Source organism: Metarhizium robertsii (genome assembly GCF_000187425.2).
Source record: "Metarhizium robertsii ARSEF 23 chromosome Unknown MAA_Scf_2, whole genome shotgun sequence".
NCBI classification, from domain to species: domain Eukaryota; kingdom Fungi; phylum Ascomycota; class Sordariomycetes; order Hypocreales; family Clavicipitaceae; genus Metarhizium; species Metarhizium robertsii.
In genome coordinates this window covers 2,750,917-2,767,293 of record NW_011942160.1, presented here as the reverse complement: position 1 = coordinate 2,767,293, position 16,377 = coordinate 2,750,917, and the positions used below count along the sequence as shown (strand labels likewise).

Genomic DNA, 16,377 nt, shown 5'->3' with positions numbered 1-16,377 from the left:
AATGTTGCTGTATTCACAAGATGGTGACAATTGGCGCCTACCTGTATTAGTCTCGCTGTTTCATATATTCTACGCACTACCTACCGTAGACCCCATACATCTCGTCAACCCCAACCCCAACTCAATTGACATCACTCACTCACTCACTCACGAGGGTCGTCAAACCCCACCCCCCGAAGCACTCACGTCGGCGTAAACGTCAAACCTCCTCTGCGAGCCCAGCGGAATATTCTTCCTCGCCTCGCCGAGCACGCCTCCATCAAGCTCCGCCTCGACAATCGTCTCCGTCTCCTCAGCCTCCGCCACCACCGTCGCCATGGGATCGACAATCATGCTATGGCCCCAAGCGTTGTACGTGGCGCTCATGTCTCTGGCGGGACTACACATGGCCACGTAGATCTGGTTATCCACCGCCCTCCCCTGCGCCAAAAGCTTCCAATGCAGCGGGCCCGTCGTCAAGTTGAACGCCCCCGGGTAAATCAGCGCAAAGGCGCCCCTCCTCGCCGCAATCATGGCCAGCTCCGGGAACCGCACGTCGTAGCAGATGGCCACGGCCACGGTGCCGTACTCGGGCAAGTCGACCAGCGTGACCTTGTCCCCGGGGCTCAGGACGTCCGACTCGCGAAAGGTGATCTTGCCGGGGATGTCGATGTCGAAGAGGTGCACTTTTCGGTGGGAGCCCAGCAGGGCGCCGTCCGGGCCGAAGACCAGGCTCGTGTTGTAGTACTTTTTGGTGTCGGGGCTGAATTCGGGAATCGAGCCCCCGACGAGGTAGACCTTGTTGTCGGCGGCCATGGCGGACAGGGCGTGGTAGGACGGGGCCTGCTCGGGGGCTGGCGGCGACGGGAGCAGCGTCTCTGCGTAGTCGGGGAAGTACTGGCACCCGTAGGGCGAGTTGAAGCACTCTGGGAGAACGACAATGTTGGATCCTCGCGAGGCGGCGTGGGCGACCTGCGAGGCGGCGTGTTTTAGGTTGGCTGCTTTGTCGGTGCCCGAGGCGAGCTGGATGCAGGCCAGCTTGACGGGCTTTTTGAGCACGGATGACGACATTGTGCGGTGGAAATGGGTTTGAAGGAATGGCGATATGGATGGGATGGGGTCTGTTGAAAAGGTTGCTCCTATTCGGGTCAAGGTTCGGAGGTGTCGTCTCAGCGAGGGAGCTCGCATCACGTCTGGTTGGAAGTTGGAGTTGGAGATGATGGAGATTGACGCGGAGAGGGCCGTTGCGATTGCGGAGGGGCGGGTGGTGACGGGTTAGTGGGGGTTTTTGGTGGAAGCTCAGTTCTCGGTACAGTCCAGGTCGTCGGGCTAATTGTAGAAAATCAGACAGCTGCATAGTACTTAGTAGAACTCCGCACGCCGTATTTACTGACGTGGGGTGACAGGTACCTAGTATGTAGCGTTTGAAGGCCCAGCGGCGCTAGTCACCAGCTCTTTCCTGCAGAGCCAGAGCTCACGGGCACGCATCCAATCGTCGCACGCAAACCGCACCAGGCAGACATTACTCCGTGATCACGATATCGATAATCTGCCCCGACCGCCACGCAATCGCCGCCTGCAAACTTGCCTCTGTCAACGGCGTCTGCAACGCTCTCACCGTCCACAACACGCCGCAACCATGACTCGCGTCTACGTCTACTCATCGGCCCTGGTGGCCTTTGTAGCTGGTATGTCAATTATGCCTCCGTGACCTGTTTTCCTCGTCGGTGCATCTGCTGCCCCCCACATCCACGTGATTGCACGATGACGTCGTTGAAGCAGTTCGGAAGCGGCGCGAGGGCAAAGAAGAACAAACGACCGTCTTCAATCTTTCGAATCCACTGCATCAACTAATCATGATGATGGCCATGCTGAAACGGCAAGGAGTGTGAATTATACTGACGAAATGCAGCGACCGGCATGATTGTCGCATCCATCTTTATACCCAACTGGGTTTCCTACTCCGTCACAACTCCCAAGGGCGACGTCGTCGAAAAGCACATTGGCCTGCATAAGACGTGCTCAAACCTCAACAGCCCGACATGCAGGGAGTTCCCCACGGCCGAGTTGTGCCAGGCGGGCGAGCGATACTTTTGCGACATGTGGAAGACGGTCGGATTCATGGCTTCACTGGCCGCCATAATGTGCCTGGCCAGTCTCGTCTCCTTCCTGGTCGTCATGAAGGGCGGCAAATACAAGCGCGAAACGGGCTGGCCGTTGGTCGCAGGCATGCTTACCCTGGTGTCGGTTGTAGAGTTTGCCGTTATTTCGATTGTGGTGAGTTGCACTCTCTCTGTCTCCCTCTTTCCCCTTTTCAGGTCATCATGACAGATGGCTGAGACAGCATCTAGGCATACCTGTTTGATCATGACGAACAATTTACCATTCCGGGTTGGAATCTCGACGTGTCGTGGTATATCAGCACTGTTAGCGCGACTATTGCTCTTCTTGCAGCTGCAGGACTGGCCGTATCTGCGTATCTGTTGTCGCCTGAAGGAGGTTACGAGTTCCTGGAGGATCCGATCGATGCTTGAGCCATGAGACGTATGGATACTCATCACTAATATCAAGTGTGCTTGCATTGCGAGCCTTGGCGAAGGAGTTGAGCTTTTTCCGTGTGTTTGTTCTCCGATGTACATATATTAGGGTATCGTGATTTGAAGGGGTGTCGAAGAAGGTGCCTTTTTTTTGCTGGAGGGTTCACCTCCCATGGTGCGGTTCGTTTGATACGATAATAATATATGAAAGACTGAGCACCACCTCCCATTCTGAGTGAAGCCGAAGTAGTGGATGGTCCCTCACAAGCGTGGTTCACACCACCTTGGTAGTGTACTTTGCACTCGCTGATGCAAAGATAGCAAAGATAGCACAACCCTACTGCAACGAGCAATGAACGACGCACGTAGCCCATCTCGTCGGAGCTCCCCGTTTGCGTCCCGCTGCGGGGTGACATGCCCTGCGGACAGAACAAAAACGTGGGGTGAGAGACACCATCACTTGAACCTCACCTGCCTTGCTTCGAGTGGGATAGGAATATATCCCACCACAATCATTGTCGAAAAATAACCCCCCTCCCCAGGACCACCCGACTGGTTTCCAAACAACCCAGTACAGCCACCACCATGACGGCCCCCGGCCTCACCGCGGAACAACTCGCATCCTTCCAGCAGAACGGCTACCTCATCATCCGCGACGCCCTCGCGCCGTCGACGGTCAAGTCCCTCCTCGACGAGACACACGCCCTCCTCACCAGCTTCTCCCTCAAGGACCACCCGCTCACGCGCTTCTCCACGGGCGAAACGACCGACCACGTCGGCGACGAGTACTTCCTCACGTCGGGCGACAAGATCCGCTTCTTCTTCGAGGAGGACGCCTTCGACGCCGCCGGCACCCTGACCAAGCCGCCGGCCAAGGCCATCAACAAGATCGGCCACGGCCTGCACGCCCTCTCCCGGCCCTTTGCGCGCCTCATCGACGACGGCCCTGCGCTCCGCCACGCCGGCGAGCTCAGCCCCGCCGACGTCGCCCGCTCCCTGGGCTACCGGGACCCCCGGTGCCTCCAGAGCATGGTCATCTGCAAGCAGCCCGAGATTGGGGCCGCCGTGCCGCCGCACCAGGACTCGACCTTTCTGTACACGGACCCCCCGAGCGCCACGGGCTTCTGGTACGCGCTCGAGGACGCGACCCTGGAGAACGGCTGCCTGAGCTTCCTGCCCGGGTCGCAGCGCTGGGCGCCCGTCGGGAAGAGACTGGTGCGGAAGGCGGGCGGCGTCGGCACTGAGATGGTCGACAACGAGGGGACGAGGTTTCCCGACGGGAGCGAGCACGGCGGGGAGCGGCCGGCCGGCGCGGAGGCGGGGGAGTATGTGCCCGGCGAGGTCAGGGCCGGCGACTTGGTCTTGATTCACGGCAACTTGTTGCACAAGAGTGAGAGGAATACCAGCTTGAAGGGGAGGATCATTTATACGTTTCACATCATCGAGGCCGAGGGGACCGAGTACGATGAGAGAAACTGGCTGCAGCCGGCGGAGGCGGGCTTTACGAAATTGTACTCATAGGGTGCGGCAGGAAGAACAGAAAAAGAAAAAATCTACAGCATGGTTGGCTTCCATGATTTGTGTTTTGTCAAGTTAGACATGATGAGTTCCCTGAAACAACAGACGTATAATTGTAGACAAAGTCTAGTGTTCGCATTGCTGCTCTATACTGTTTTTTGTTTTCCCCTTCAAGCCCGCTAACCCCCCCCTTTCCCATACACAAGTCTACTCGTCAACGCAACATTTGGGTATCTATCTATTGCCCTCCCGTGACAATTTGCAAATGCCAAAATGGTACAGTCTAAATTCCCTGCAAACGATTTTTGGTCTCATACATCCCGTGAGGGCTTTTGCATCTCATACATGATCTAATCGTCATCGTCTGCGCTGTCGTCATCCGAGTCCGACTCGTCGGCCGAAGAGGACGAAGAGGACGACGAGCTGCTGGATGATTCGTACCCGTCGTCTTCCTGGGCCACGGCCTCATCATCATCGTCCGAGTCCGAGGAGTCCGAGTCTTCAGAAGAGCTGCTGCTTGAGCCAGAGTCGCTGTCCGACTCTGATTCTGAACTGCTGCTGTCATCCGCGTTGATACGTATTTTTCGTCGGCGCTTGGCTGTCCCGTCGTTCAGCTTCAATTGCTTTGCGCCATCCGCCCTGTTCAATGTGTGGTTGTCGTTGGTGGTGAAGGTGTTGTCTGAAGATTGCGTGGTCTGGCTGGTGTCTGTCTGCTCTCCGTCTGATAGCTCATCGAGGATGATTTCCGCTCGCAGTCGCTTGACGACGCGGCGGATAATGACATTTTCAGCCCCAGAAGATGCAACAAATTCAACTTCGTCATAGCCCTTTCGCTTTTTCCCGATATGCTGGCGGCTCAGGAAGTCGGACAATAGATTCATGTATGTTTCGTGTTTGGCATCGGCTTCCTTTGTGCCCTCTGGGAACCCCGAAGGGCCATCCGCAATGTCCTTTGCTTTTACTTCCATAGCAGTCTCTCGCAGCCTCGTCCGCACAAATCCTTTCAGGTCGCGTATATACTCATAGAAAGTGGCAATGTCTGCAGCAGGGATATCATCGGCGTTGAATACCCGGTCGATGAGAAGAGACTGGAAATTCTTGTTGAACTTCCAAGCCTCACGAGCTGTTTTCCACTGTTGGAGGTAATCAAGAGCGGGCTTGATGTCCTTGGGGGTGGCAGGCGACGGCTTCTTGGTAGGGCCTTTGTTCTTCTTTGAGCTGGCAGGTTTGGTCTTGGTCGAGTCGGGTGTTGCGGACGCGGTTCCGTTCTTTGTCGGAGTGTGTCCAAATGTGACCTTTTTGGTTTCTTTCTTGAGACTTGTCTTGCTGTCGACACTCGGGGGGGATTGATTGTCCTTTCGAGCCTTTTTAATGGCGTGCGATGACTCCGTGGCCGGCGGGGCTTCGCTCTTTCTTTTGTTCGACTGGGCTTCAAGCTTGGTGCTGCTTGGATGCCCAACCGACAGGGTGCCACCACTGGCAGCATCTGTTGCAGCGCTGGGCTGCTTGAGCTTGAGGCCCAATCGCTTCCAGGCTGGCACCTGCTGAGATGCTGTGCTCTGCGACGACGTCATTTTTGCTTGGGTCGAAATCTTGGAAATTTTTTCCCGTCGTGGTTGTGAAGGTGAGGCAAGCGGGCGGATTGGAGGCAGGCCGGAGAAGATTGGCACACAGACCTGCGGGATCGCAAACGCAGGCGGTCAGGTCTGCAGCACACGTTGCTCTGCTCAGAATTTTCTAGTAATGCCCAGTAAGGCGAGATCTTGACACCTCGTGGCTTTCCGATCCTGCCAGAATCTCTCTGGTGCCTCCCACACGCTGGGAGCTGATGTTGTGGTAATGCGGAAGCTGGCCTTGGGTGCGACTCTGAGGTTGCAACTTTTTTCTGGGTCAGATCAAGACGGCCGCTGCCGACCCGTTTTGAAGACCTGGCCTGGTACGGAGTCACTCGCGCCTTGGGTCTCTTGGTCCCCCTCTTGTTGTTTTGCGTGGCAGGGTGACGGCAGCACCTAAAATGTCTCTCGTGCACCCAAAACGGACCAGAAAATAGGAACAGTATTACTTATAAATCCTACCAGCGGCTCGCCACTGTTTCGCACGTTTCACACAACTAACAGCACTGCGTTGGGCAGCAAGTGTCGTTGCTGACTGCGGACGAGTGGAGTAGAGGGCAGTTTGACACGCACCAGACTTGATCAATATTGAAGATTGATGGGACTTGAAGTCTCCACTGCCAGTCTGGGCCTAGTTTGGCTGTCCAAGGCCCTTGCTGCCTCAGGCCTCCACTTGCATTCGGCCAAGGCATTCGCTTGGCCTTTGCCTACGAGCTTCCGTTGCCTTGTGCGGCTCCGAGTGCTCTAGGCAAGCTCATGCTAACGTAACGCGTCCATATTACAATCGACAAGCTCCGTCACCGCCATCACGCACCCAGCAGTCTATCCCTCCCGTCCGACCTGCCACTCGCTCTGAGCCTCCTCTGAATACTCAATCAACATATCCAGTCGTCTCGCCCTGCGCAGGGCCTCTGATCATCCGCAATGTCTGGTTCGTTCTCCCACGCCGGAGCTTCAACGCCCTCTAGATAAAGAGCTGTGCAAAGACCTAACCTTGACTTGTCAACAGCCAGCGCCTATGACCGACACATTACCATCTTCTCCGACAATGGTCGACTATACCAAGTCGGTACGTTTCGCATCGAAAAACCCTCTTCACCAAACCCCGCCATTCAGCGTAGTCGACTCGTCGAATGACCTCGCTGACCTGTATAGAATATGCCTTCAAGGCCATCACCGCAGCAAACATCATGTCAGTAGGCGTCCGAGGAAAGGATTGCGCTGTCGTACTGTCGCAAAAGAAGGTGCCGGTAAGAGTTGAAGGCCTGTGTCGTGTCATCAGCTGCAATATGCTAAAACAGCGTGGCAGGACAAGCTCATCGACCCCACGTCGGTCTCGCACATCTTCCAGATTTCTCCATCAGTCGGCTGCGTCATTACGGGCTCCATTGCCGACGCCAGGGCATTTGCCCAGAGAGCCCAGGGTGAGGCCGCTGAGTTCCGATACAAGTTTGGGTACGAGATGCCTGCCGATGTGCTGGCCAAGCGTTTGGCCAACATCAGCCAAGTATACACGCAGAGAGTGCGTATTCCCATGCTTCGGGTCCGAGTATCAATCTGTTTCTGACTTTGTATTGCAGGCATACATGCGTCCCTACGGTGTTGCTACAACCATCATTTCCCTCGATTCCGAGTTTGGGCCTCAGCTGTACAAGTGCGATCCTGCCGGATATTACATTGGATACAAGGGCACCGCCGCTGGCCCTAAGCAACAGGAGGCCTTGAATCACCTGGAGAAGAAACTGCGCAACAAGGATTGTGCCGAGGGCACGTGGGAGGATGTTGTGGAGCTGGCCATCACAACATTGAGCACAGTTCTGAGCATGGATTTCAAAAAGGGGGAGATTGAGATTGGCATTTGCGGCGGTCCTCGTGCTGATGGAAAGGAGGGCACCGATGCGGCTTTCCGGATGCTCACCGAGGACGAGATTGACGAAAGACTACAAGCCATTGCGGAGAAGGACTAGTTGGACTTGATAGGCGGTCTGCGGGAGATGAGGCGTTGTACAATATACCTTCTAATAGAAGAAACGGCATGAAATCTCGAGGAATACTTGATGAAACGGGGCGGAAGTGAAGCCGTATCAACGGCTGTGACGTGTCATGAGGACTCTTATGTGCGCTTGCCCGGTTGGAAGACGCTGCATTGGATGCCAAACGAATGCAATGATGCCTAGCCGGCGGCGCATCTGTGTCTGTTGACGTGCCAGCCATGTGAAGTTGTGGAAAGTATGGTGTAGGCATCTTAGCAGCCGGTTTTTATGAGGCCAGAAGTAATGGTCGAATTCTTTCTGAAGTAGCTCATAACACTTTATCGGGAAGAAAGTGCACATGTCGTCGACAACATTTAGACTCGTTGTCGATGAAACTGAGTGATGTCTGAGATTTTCCAGGACTTTGTTGGTGAGTAACTGGGATGAAGGTACGTCCAGTCGACTTGAAATATGAAAGGGTGAAGTTGGGGGTTGTAAGTGATGGTTGTAGGATTGACTACCCTATAGCTTTTTCGGACATGGTCTACTCCAGGCATGGTATGGTAAAAGAGAAGAAAGAAAGGGGCATGTACTGTTTCCCCTTCGTTCTCCCCTCTTGTAATCCCCGGAAATCTTTCCACAGGGCCCAATGGTGAATTTGCTCCGCACGCATACTGTCGGTCCGGAAAACAGTTCCCTGCGGGCCGTCAGTCTCAACCCGCCGAGACGAACTATCGAATTGCCAATGCATGACCCCAGACGGAAGCGGTGCAGCCAACGGAACATTGAACGGCCTCGACGCCCAGGCACATGCCGGGAATGGCTGGCTGGGCCAGTCTGGTGACTGTTTAGCACCCAGCGCCCGGAAAGGCCTCCGGTCTTGTACTTAAGTATGTACGTACTTGTTGACTTGACAGCAAACCTGCAGCCCTCAGCCCTGCCGCGGTGGCCTCTGCAACCAGCTCGCAACAGCCGCATGACGCAAGGCAGTCATCATCAATGACCACAAAATGTCAAGTCATGTCACTCCATGTCGCCGCAGCGGGATCCCATTGGCCGGACAGCACTTCAGGGCAGGACAGGGCCGGACAAGCCCGACATGGAGCCTCTCTCCATCAGCGGGCCGGAGCGGGCTGTCAGGTTGCATGTGCCCCTTCGGGACAGAGCCTCTTCTGCCCAAGTGACCGGAGGGTGACGGGGGAAGGCCTTCCAGCTGGACAGGGATCGCTGTTGCTTAAAATACAGACGCATACATATGCGAGATTGTGCGTTGCAGACGGGCAAAACATCCGCGATGCGCCATGTGATGCTACTGCTACCCGCTGCGAGGGACCTTGAACCAACCCGACTCTGCACCTGGTGCGACGACGGCTCGAACAAAGTTTCCGAGAGGGCAAAAAAAATAAAAAAATTACCAAATAAAAAATAAAATAAATAAAGTAAAATAAAACGGTGTTTGAGACTTTTTTTTTTCTCGGGACATGGCGAGGTAGGCCACGCCTCGTCTATCAACATTAAAGTATTGACGGTTCATTTGGCCCCGTCCGCCAATCATCTTGCACCGCGGGGGGGAGCCAGTCGTGCACTCTCGGAGTTTACCTTGTGAATTGTCCTTTGCGAGACAACCCGACCTTGTTGTAGCCGGTTCGCTTAAATCCGAACAAAAAAAAAAAAAAAGAGAGGGACTGGAAACAATCTCACCCCACGTACGTAGTACCTGCTTGCGAGGCGCCAGGTCTCGCCAGGCTGTCGAAGCTAAATCGGTGATGCAGACGCCCGGGACGGTAGCGAACAACCACGGCGCGGAGAATGTGAAATTATCGCCGATTGACATGGATCCAAGGTTGCCGAACGACGTCTGGGTTGCGAATGTTTCTTTTTTCCTTTTGCCCCGGGTATGTTTGCCGGATCTCCTCCGTGACGAGTTTCCTTGCTCGCCAACAACATAAAGAAACTCGACGGAGTAGAGGCTCTAGATTCGTACCTGATACCCACATCTGGGGGAGTGACATATCGCCGGCTTGTCGATCCAATCTGGCGGCCCGGTTGGAAATTTCGCCCAATTTCGTCGCACGGGAACTTTTTTTTCTTTCTCTTGTGTTAGTATGTACTAGTATTCCCAATGCCTTGGATGCAGGCCGAACCCCCCACTGGTCTGGCATTTGGCAAGGTCTCAAAAACAAGGAGCCAGTTAAATCCATCGGGGTGAGCTCCGAGTCTGACTGGGAAGTTGGGATGAACTACATACGCATCTCGACGCCCTTGTCCTCGGTACTCCGTACGTTTTTTTTTTTTTTTTTTTTCGTTGCGGGCAGTTGGGAACGCGAGGCATCGTTACACAAGTAGAGACAAGAAAAGAAGCGTGGCAGGCATGGCCTCACGAGGCTCGACGTGACACACCGCATGCGCAGCTTGCATCGCATTTCAGCAGGACCACGTTTTTTCTGTCGTGCGTCTTACATACATCTAGGTACGCCTCTCGTCTCCGGAATAACGGGGACATGTCACAGGCCTCACAGCCATGGCATGGCCTTGCTTGATGCCATTGAACGGTTGTAAGTGACTAGTCATGACGCTGTTTCTCGCGCCTCGGCGGTATTATGCATTATTCATCCAGGGCCAGTCTTGCCGTCGGTTGAGACAAGCCCGCATTAGCAATCGTCACCATCAAGACAAGTTTGCCGCTGGTTGGATCTTTCTTTCTTTCTTTCTTTTTTTTTTTTGAAGAAATCCCGTCCCCCAGCAAAGTGGGGCCTGCCAATTCCCACCCGTCCAATAGTAGATCGTTGCATCAACGCCCCCCGCGGGGCAAAATCCAACACCCCCCCCTTCAAAAGCCCAATTCCGCCATTCTCCGAATTTAACCTCACATCAACAAAAACCACAAAGACGCATCGCCCTGTTCGCTGCCCGTCCACTAGCCCTATCGATAGACTGCTCCCTCACCCGTCAAATCAGACGCCATCCCGACTCTCTCGCTCCCGCATACACAACATTCCCCCCGCTCCACCCACAATGCAGGACGACAAGCCCCCCGTCATCAACTACGTCGTCAGCTTCATCCTCGTCGGGCTCGCCTGGGGCCTCACGACGCCCTTCATCCGCCGCGCCGCGCGCGCCCACCAGCCGCCTCCGCATCCCACGCTGCACCTAGACTCCGTCAAGAACCACTGGCTGCGGAGCAGGCTGTACGGCGCATTCTTCGCCGTCGCCGACCTCCTGCGGAACCCGAGATACGCCCTTCCCCTGCTCTTGAACTTGACAGGCAGCATATGGTTCTTCCTCCTCATTGGACACGCCGGTATGTCATTGATTCTTCCGCATTGCCCTCTGGTTTTTTTTCTCCGTTCCTGCCCGCCACGTAGTTTCCCCCCTTTTTTTACTTTACTCTTCCTTTTTTTTTCCTTTTTTGCCACACGACATTTCCATGTATACCCGCTCTCAACAACCAGTATCGGAACTAAACATCACGTGTCTGTAGAGTTGAGCTTGACGGTTCCTATTGTCAACACCATGGCCTTTCTTTTCACTGTTCTAGGCGAATGGTATGTCGAGGGCAAAGTCATTAGTAGAGGTGAGACGACTATCCCTTTTGATTGCTATTCAAAAACCGCTTATTCACTCACCACTTATAGACACGGGCGTGGGAATGGTACTGTCCCTTGTTGGAATTGCGCTATGTGTTCAGAGTAAATCTTGACAAAATCCAATCCGTCTTTTTTCCCTCATAAAAACCAACAAAAAGACAGAAAGAAAGATGTGGTGATCCCATCCGTAAACCGTATGCCATGACGCCAACTTGCCTGAATCCTCTTGTAAATGCCTCATGTGATTGCCCAATTTCGCGTTGCAAACCTAGGCCACTATACAAAACAATCCAATACGAATAAATTAAATCTAAATCAGAAAGAAGGCCATTTATTCCTCCAAAAATAATCCCTCTTGCCCTGCATCTCAGGCAATATAAACAAGAACATTGTAGGCAGTGCTCCACGCTCCCTCTATATGTAATTTTGACGTAAAAATCCGCTCCCGTAAAATCCAACACTCATCTGGGAATGGCCAGCATCCCTTCGTCTTGACCCAATTCTCGCTTTATAACCCACCAATGCCATGCACCGATCCGCTGAAAATCAAAATCAAAAAAGCCCTGAACTTTTGATGGCGCTGTCATGTCCGTTTTTCGTGGTGGAATGGTCGTCCTCTCAGGCGGTCTTGCTCGCTTTTGATTTTTTTTTTCGCCATGATCTTTTCAGGATATGACCCTTCCCAGCCGTATTAAAGTTTGCAATTGCTGAGTTGGTCATTCCGCATTCACGTTATCGTTGTGGTGCCCTCAGCCAGCGCAGGACACTTCTCAAACTCGGGTCCTCGGCAGTCCAGCGTCCGCAGGCGTAGTCTGAAGCTGCCAGTTCATTGTACACGCTTTCGTCAGTGATTGAAGCGAGCTCCTATGGACGAGTCAGATATCTCCTCCTAAACATATGCCCCTTGACCCCGGAGTGGCGGGTAGAACTCTCGATACATACAGCATGTAGCTCGTTATCACAAGCATCCAACTGATGCTGGATAGTTGCACGGGGTTGTTGGCTTTGAAGAATTGCGTCTCGATATGACAACCAACGTTGAGCGGCACTTTGCCTCATATAGATCTTTTGTCCCTGGTGTCGCCTTGAGAAAGCATCTAGAAGAACCCTGCTCTTGGAATTAGTGACCATAACTTGGAAGGATAAACATTGACTTGACTCTTGGTGAGACTCGTCTATTGAGGTGATGGGGAGCCTACTGCTTCAGCTCTGCCTTCGTTTGCTCTTCTTGCCCCCCGTTGACTAGGGGCACCCCGGTGTCAGCGGCACATTCGAGGATGCGGTGGCCGTCGATGGCACATTGCCGTAGGGTTGCCCATCCATCCAAGAAGTAGTCGTCCGCATATCTAGGACTAGACGGTGCATCTGTAATGCAGTGCTGCAACGTGCGGAAATCATCCAGAAGCTCCGCCACTCGGGCTGTGCGACATTCGTTGACTGTAAAAGTTTTGGTGTCAGTGGAACGTTCAGCATTCATGGTTTGCCTTGATTTGACATGCAGAGCCCCCTGGCAGTTGAAATGTGTCATTCCAAAGCAAGGCAACAAGAATTCTGTAATGTTGTTGGGAGCAGGTCATGATTCAAACTTACATCCATCCATGATGTCGTAGTTGGTATAGGCCAAAGATGCTGGGTCGCCTTGGTATAGAAATGATGCGTCATAAGCAGAGGCCAGAGTACCAAAGTTGGGGTTATGGGAGGACATGATGGCAATTATATAATGATGCGGTGAATGTAGGATGTTCTTGGAGTCAAGCTCTGGTGATCCTGAAATGAGTCCAACAGAGAGCGTTGAACCAGTCGGCCTTTTATGAGTCTCGGGAGGCCTAGAGATTCACAGGTCAAGGAGAAGAAAGCAATGACTATCGTCGCGAATTACAAGACAAGGCCGAATGTAGAGCCTGTTCAAGCCAAGTCCCATTCTAGCGGAGGAGCTGGCTTTCTAGGTTCCGCGCCCCCGGGAACCAAGCCGCCTTGTGCATCATGATCGTCCCGTGGCCATGTTCAAGGATCCCTTTTGGGTTGCCATCCAACGGGAAAGCTTGGACCTCACCCAAAGTCTCGGTGCCTGCCGTCCGAATCGGCTAGTGATCATGGTCCCTGTCGATTGATGGCGTATCATGGGTCTTGGTAGGACGGTGGGGCCAAAATGGCGGCCCTGAGCATCCATGAAGATCCAAACGTCCACAGCCGCGACGAGAACAGAAGGAGAGGCAGTGGCAGACACGTCTGGCAGGCGGGCAGGTCAGCTTGCACAAGGCGGCCCGGGAGCCAATGGTGGTCAAGGCCGTGACAATGATGCACTTGACATTTTCAATCAAGTCGTCGGATACGGTCGATGCAAGCAGTTGCAAGCTCAAAGCTGGATCAGAAACCCAGTCCTATTTCAGTCCAGCTACTGCCCGTCAGCCTTGCCGTCCAACGAGATGCTGGTGTTGGCCCTACCAGGCTGCGTCGTCCCCAGTTTCTCCTGCGGCCCCTATCCCTTTTGTTCCATTGTGCCTAAGCGTCGATGTCCGGTTTGTTGCCAATTAGTGGTCATACGTGACTGGTACGGCCACGATGGATACACATGATGAGTGGCGACTCGGACTGGTAAATGGCAACAAATCGTCTGTAGTTGATCGAGGTGGGACAGCGACAAGGTATGCATGTTTATGTCGTAGTGTGAGCATCTGGCGGCAACACCGGGGGCACAACCACCCCTGGGACGTAGCATGGAAGCCATGTTCGGCCATGCTCGTTTTGTGATGTGGTCGACTTGCCGCTGACCAATGTCGTCCCGGCTTCAGGGCCGGGTGCGGTGGATGTGAAGAACAGCTTCAGATTTCAGACAGCCATTTTTCGCTAAAACGTCTGTTTCCTTCCCCAACCGTCTTGCCACCACCATGCGGAGGGCCAACAGGGTCGTGTCCCCCGCGGCAGCGCAAAGGCGAATGTGCCAGTGGGGGCGATGCACGGCGATGTCGAGTAGCCCTACGGAACACAGGAGGGATCGGGGGCTCAACTGACGTGCGATTTGTTAAAAAAAGGGGCATGGTGAGCATGGAATGGGTGACTGACTGACTGGTGCCTCGCCAATGTGAAAACGTGCCTGCTTCACAAGAGTCAAGTTTATGTGGAGAGGAGGCCAACCAGTTTCAATGTTTTCAAATGTCAAGTATGGAGTACCTTCAGCTACTGTTTGACAGGCACATGCATGTGCAAGCTTTGCCCAAGTTGGCCAATTTGGCGAGCTAAACACGGCAAGACCGTCCGACTGCCAATGATAAGTGTGACACACAGCGAGGGAAGGAACGTCTAAGCCATTGCCAAATCCAGTCAAAACTTGGCGGCACAGACAGCAATCAATACCTTCAACGCCAGGGTTCAAACGTTTTTGTTTTCTTTTTTGTTTTCGACTTTTCCTTTGCCGGATGTAAATACCCTTGGAGTGCAATCTTGCGCGGCAGCCATTGTCCTTGCGATATCCAACTCTATCGCCATTACTTGGAAGACCTGAATAAATGGCGGCTCTCGTCGTTGCTTGTTCATCCCCCTGGATTATATCAATATGACTTCTTCTAACCGCAGCCTCAACCGATGCCGACGCTAAAGAATAGTCCAGACCGTTCTCAATACTCATGTGGACATTCATTTCGCCCTTTTACATTTTATATTTGATACGGAAATTAAATCCATCAGGGGCTCTTCATGATTCGCCCCAAACCGCCACTCCCGCCCCTAGCCAACGTTAGTCGCGTCTTGACCAGCAGCCGCGCCGTCTCTAGGGACAATGGTTCCATCAATATCCGATTGGCCAATATTTCGTATCTTGCCCTACCAAAGCCTCGCTTTTCCAGCGGCCAAAGTGCCGTGGAACCTGAATACCGACCCGGCCCTGAAGACATGGTATGTCGCTCGGGAATGCACGATGCAGTACGGAGGTGGACCCGTGAATCGCAGCCCCCAGTCGTTTGAAATCAGCTCTCTTGACCTGAATTGACTCTTGAGGGACTTGCATGGACATGCGTGACATATTGTAGTTAGAGTCGGGCTGATCTCACTTGGACTCTCGTCGTTTGTATCTGATGGAACCATAAAGCTGCTGCCTATTTCCCTTTCCATTCTGGCCGACGCAGGAAATCACCGATTCGACGCTGCGTTTGAAGCAAGGCGGGTATCGCCTCTATTCTAAAGCGACGCACATAACCTGGGCGGCCCTGCGGTCACAACTATCAAACGTTTCAGGAGACCCTACAAGAATGAGCCTAGAAGTATTGTCTGCGGGTTGAAAGAAAACCTCTTAAGTGAGCGACTGTACTCTGTAAACAGTTTCTGGACACATATCGCATTCTTTTGTATTGTGCTACAACTACGTTCTTAGTCGCTGGGACACAACGGTTATTTGAGACTGACAACATGAATATCCTTTTTTTCATTGAACCATATACATCTAGCATCATACTTGGCTGTACAGGTTCATGATTACGAATTACACTGTTTGAGTGATTGAAACACCAAAATTTACGGGCAATAGTTCTTTCCCATGACTTTGTCCATGAACCCTAAACCCGAAGCTGAAGCTCCCAAGATAGTAACAAAGTTTTCATAGTTTGTAGAGTTTTTGTCCGGCGTAGCTCACACAAAATATCCGTCAAGTCAGATGTAATCTCGATGGAACGGTATCGCATCCTACATGTAGCCTTTATTGAACCACCTCTTACTTGGGCCAACATCTCTCAAATTCCCTTGTTGGCATTGCAATTATCGCGCTGTTACGCAACTCTGACCTCAACGACTTGGAATAACAACAAGACCATGTGTCAAACTGCGCCGATATATTTCAGGTACAGGAGGATCCGAAGATAGAGTAGTTTACGGGGGCCGTATGTCTTCTGCCAACTCTTACCCGCCACCAGGCTCGCCCGAGATCACGTCGCCTAACGCAACCGGCTGAAACAACTGCTCCATGATTATAATGGAGATGCAATACTGGAGCTCATTCAGCGTGGCTAATCACTGGAAACAAGTTCTGACAAGTTTAGCAGACGTAGTATCTTGGATTCCTCTCTCTGCTCAGTGCTCACTCGGTTGAAAGCAAGGCCTGGCTGTCACAAAAGCAGTCACCAGCTGAGAGCACCAGCATCTTTCATCCAATACAACCATGCAATAATTGGTGTTTTTAATC

The 16,377-nt window shown here is 53.1% G+C and overlaps 7 protein-coding genes across 7 annotated transcripts; 4 read left to right on the top strand and 3 right to left on the bottom strand.

Annotated features, from left to right (window-relative positions):
* Positions 1-159: 159 nt before the first annotated feature.
* MAA_05605 (carbon-nitrogen hydrolase) lies at positions 160-1,050 on the bottom strand (the record flags this gene model as incomplete). Its single annotated transcript, XM_007823603.1, has 1 exon — positions 160-1,050. One exon carries the CDS (start codon positions 1,048-1,050, stop codon positions 160-162), a length of 891 nt encoding a protein of 296 aa, XP_007821794.1.
* A 568-nt stretch (positions 1,051-1,618) lies between these two features.
* On the top strand, positions 1,619-2,513 carry MAA_05606 (pre-mRNA splicing factor; the record flags this gene model as incomplete). The annotated part of the gene is made up of 3 exons (XM_007823604.1): positions 1,619-1,667; positions 1,892-2,256; positions 2,331-2,513. The coding sequence occupies 3 exons, from the start codon at positions 1,619-1,621 to the stop codon at positions 2,511-2,513; spliced, it is 597 nt and encodes a 198-aa protein (XP_007821795.1).
* Positions 2,514-3,101: 588 nt separating this feature from the next.
* Positions 3,102-4,037, top strand: MAA_05607 (Phytanoyl-CoA dioxygenase; the record flags this gene model as incomplete). Its single annotated transcript, XM_007823605.1, has 1 exon — positions 3,102-4,037. One exon carries the CDS (start codon positions 3,102-3,104, stop codon positions 4,035-4,037), a length of 936 nt encoding a protein of 311 aa, XP_007821796.1.
* A 347-nt stretch (positions 4,038-4,384) lies between these two features.
* On the bottom strand, positions 4,385-5,608 carry MAA_05608 (uncharacterized protein; the record flags this gene model as incomplete). The annotated part of the gene is made up of 1 exon (XM_007823606.1): positions 4,385-5,608. One exon carries the CDS (start codon positions 5,606-5,608, stop codon positions 4,385-4,387), a length of 1,224 nt encoding a protein of 407 aa, XP_007821797.1.
* A 963-nt stretch (positions 5,609-6,571) lies between these two features.
* On the top strand, positions 6,572-7,614 carry MAA_05609 (Proteasome A-type subunit; the record flags this gene model as incomplete). The annotated part of the gene is made up of 5 exons (XM_007823607.1): positions 6,572-6,578; positions 6,657-6,716; positions 6,803-6,897; positions 6,957-7,169; positions 7,228-7,614. 5 exons carry the CDS (start codon positions 6,572-6,574, stop codon positions 7,612-7,614), a joined length of 762 nt encoding a protein of 253 aa, XP_007821798.1.
* A 3,021-nt stretch (positions 7,615-10,635) lies between these two features.
* MAA_05610 (putative protein family UPF0546) lies at positions 10,636-11,320 on the top strand (the record flags this gene model as incomplete). Its single annotated transcript, XM_007823608.1, has 3 exons — positions 10,636-10,921; positions 11,102-11,194; positions 11,256-11,320. The coding sequence occupies 3 exons, from the start codon at positions 10,636-10,638 to the stop codon at positions 11,318-11,320; spliced, it is 444 nt and encodes a 147-aa protein (XP_007821799.1).
* Positions 11,321-11,939: 619 nt separating this feature from the next.
* Positions 11,940-12,912, bottom strand: MAA_05611 (uncharacterized protein; the record flags this gene model as incomplete). Its single annotated transcript, XM_007823609.2, has 4 exons — positions 11,940-12,071; positions 12,150-12,315; positions 12,407-12,644; positions 12,798-12,912. 4 exons carry the CDS (start codon positions 12,910-12,912, stop codon positions 11,940-11,942), a joined length of 651 nt encoding a protein of 216 aa, XP_007821800.2.
* Between the last annotated feature and the right edge of the window lie 3,465 nt (positions 12,913-16,377).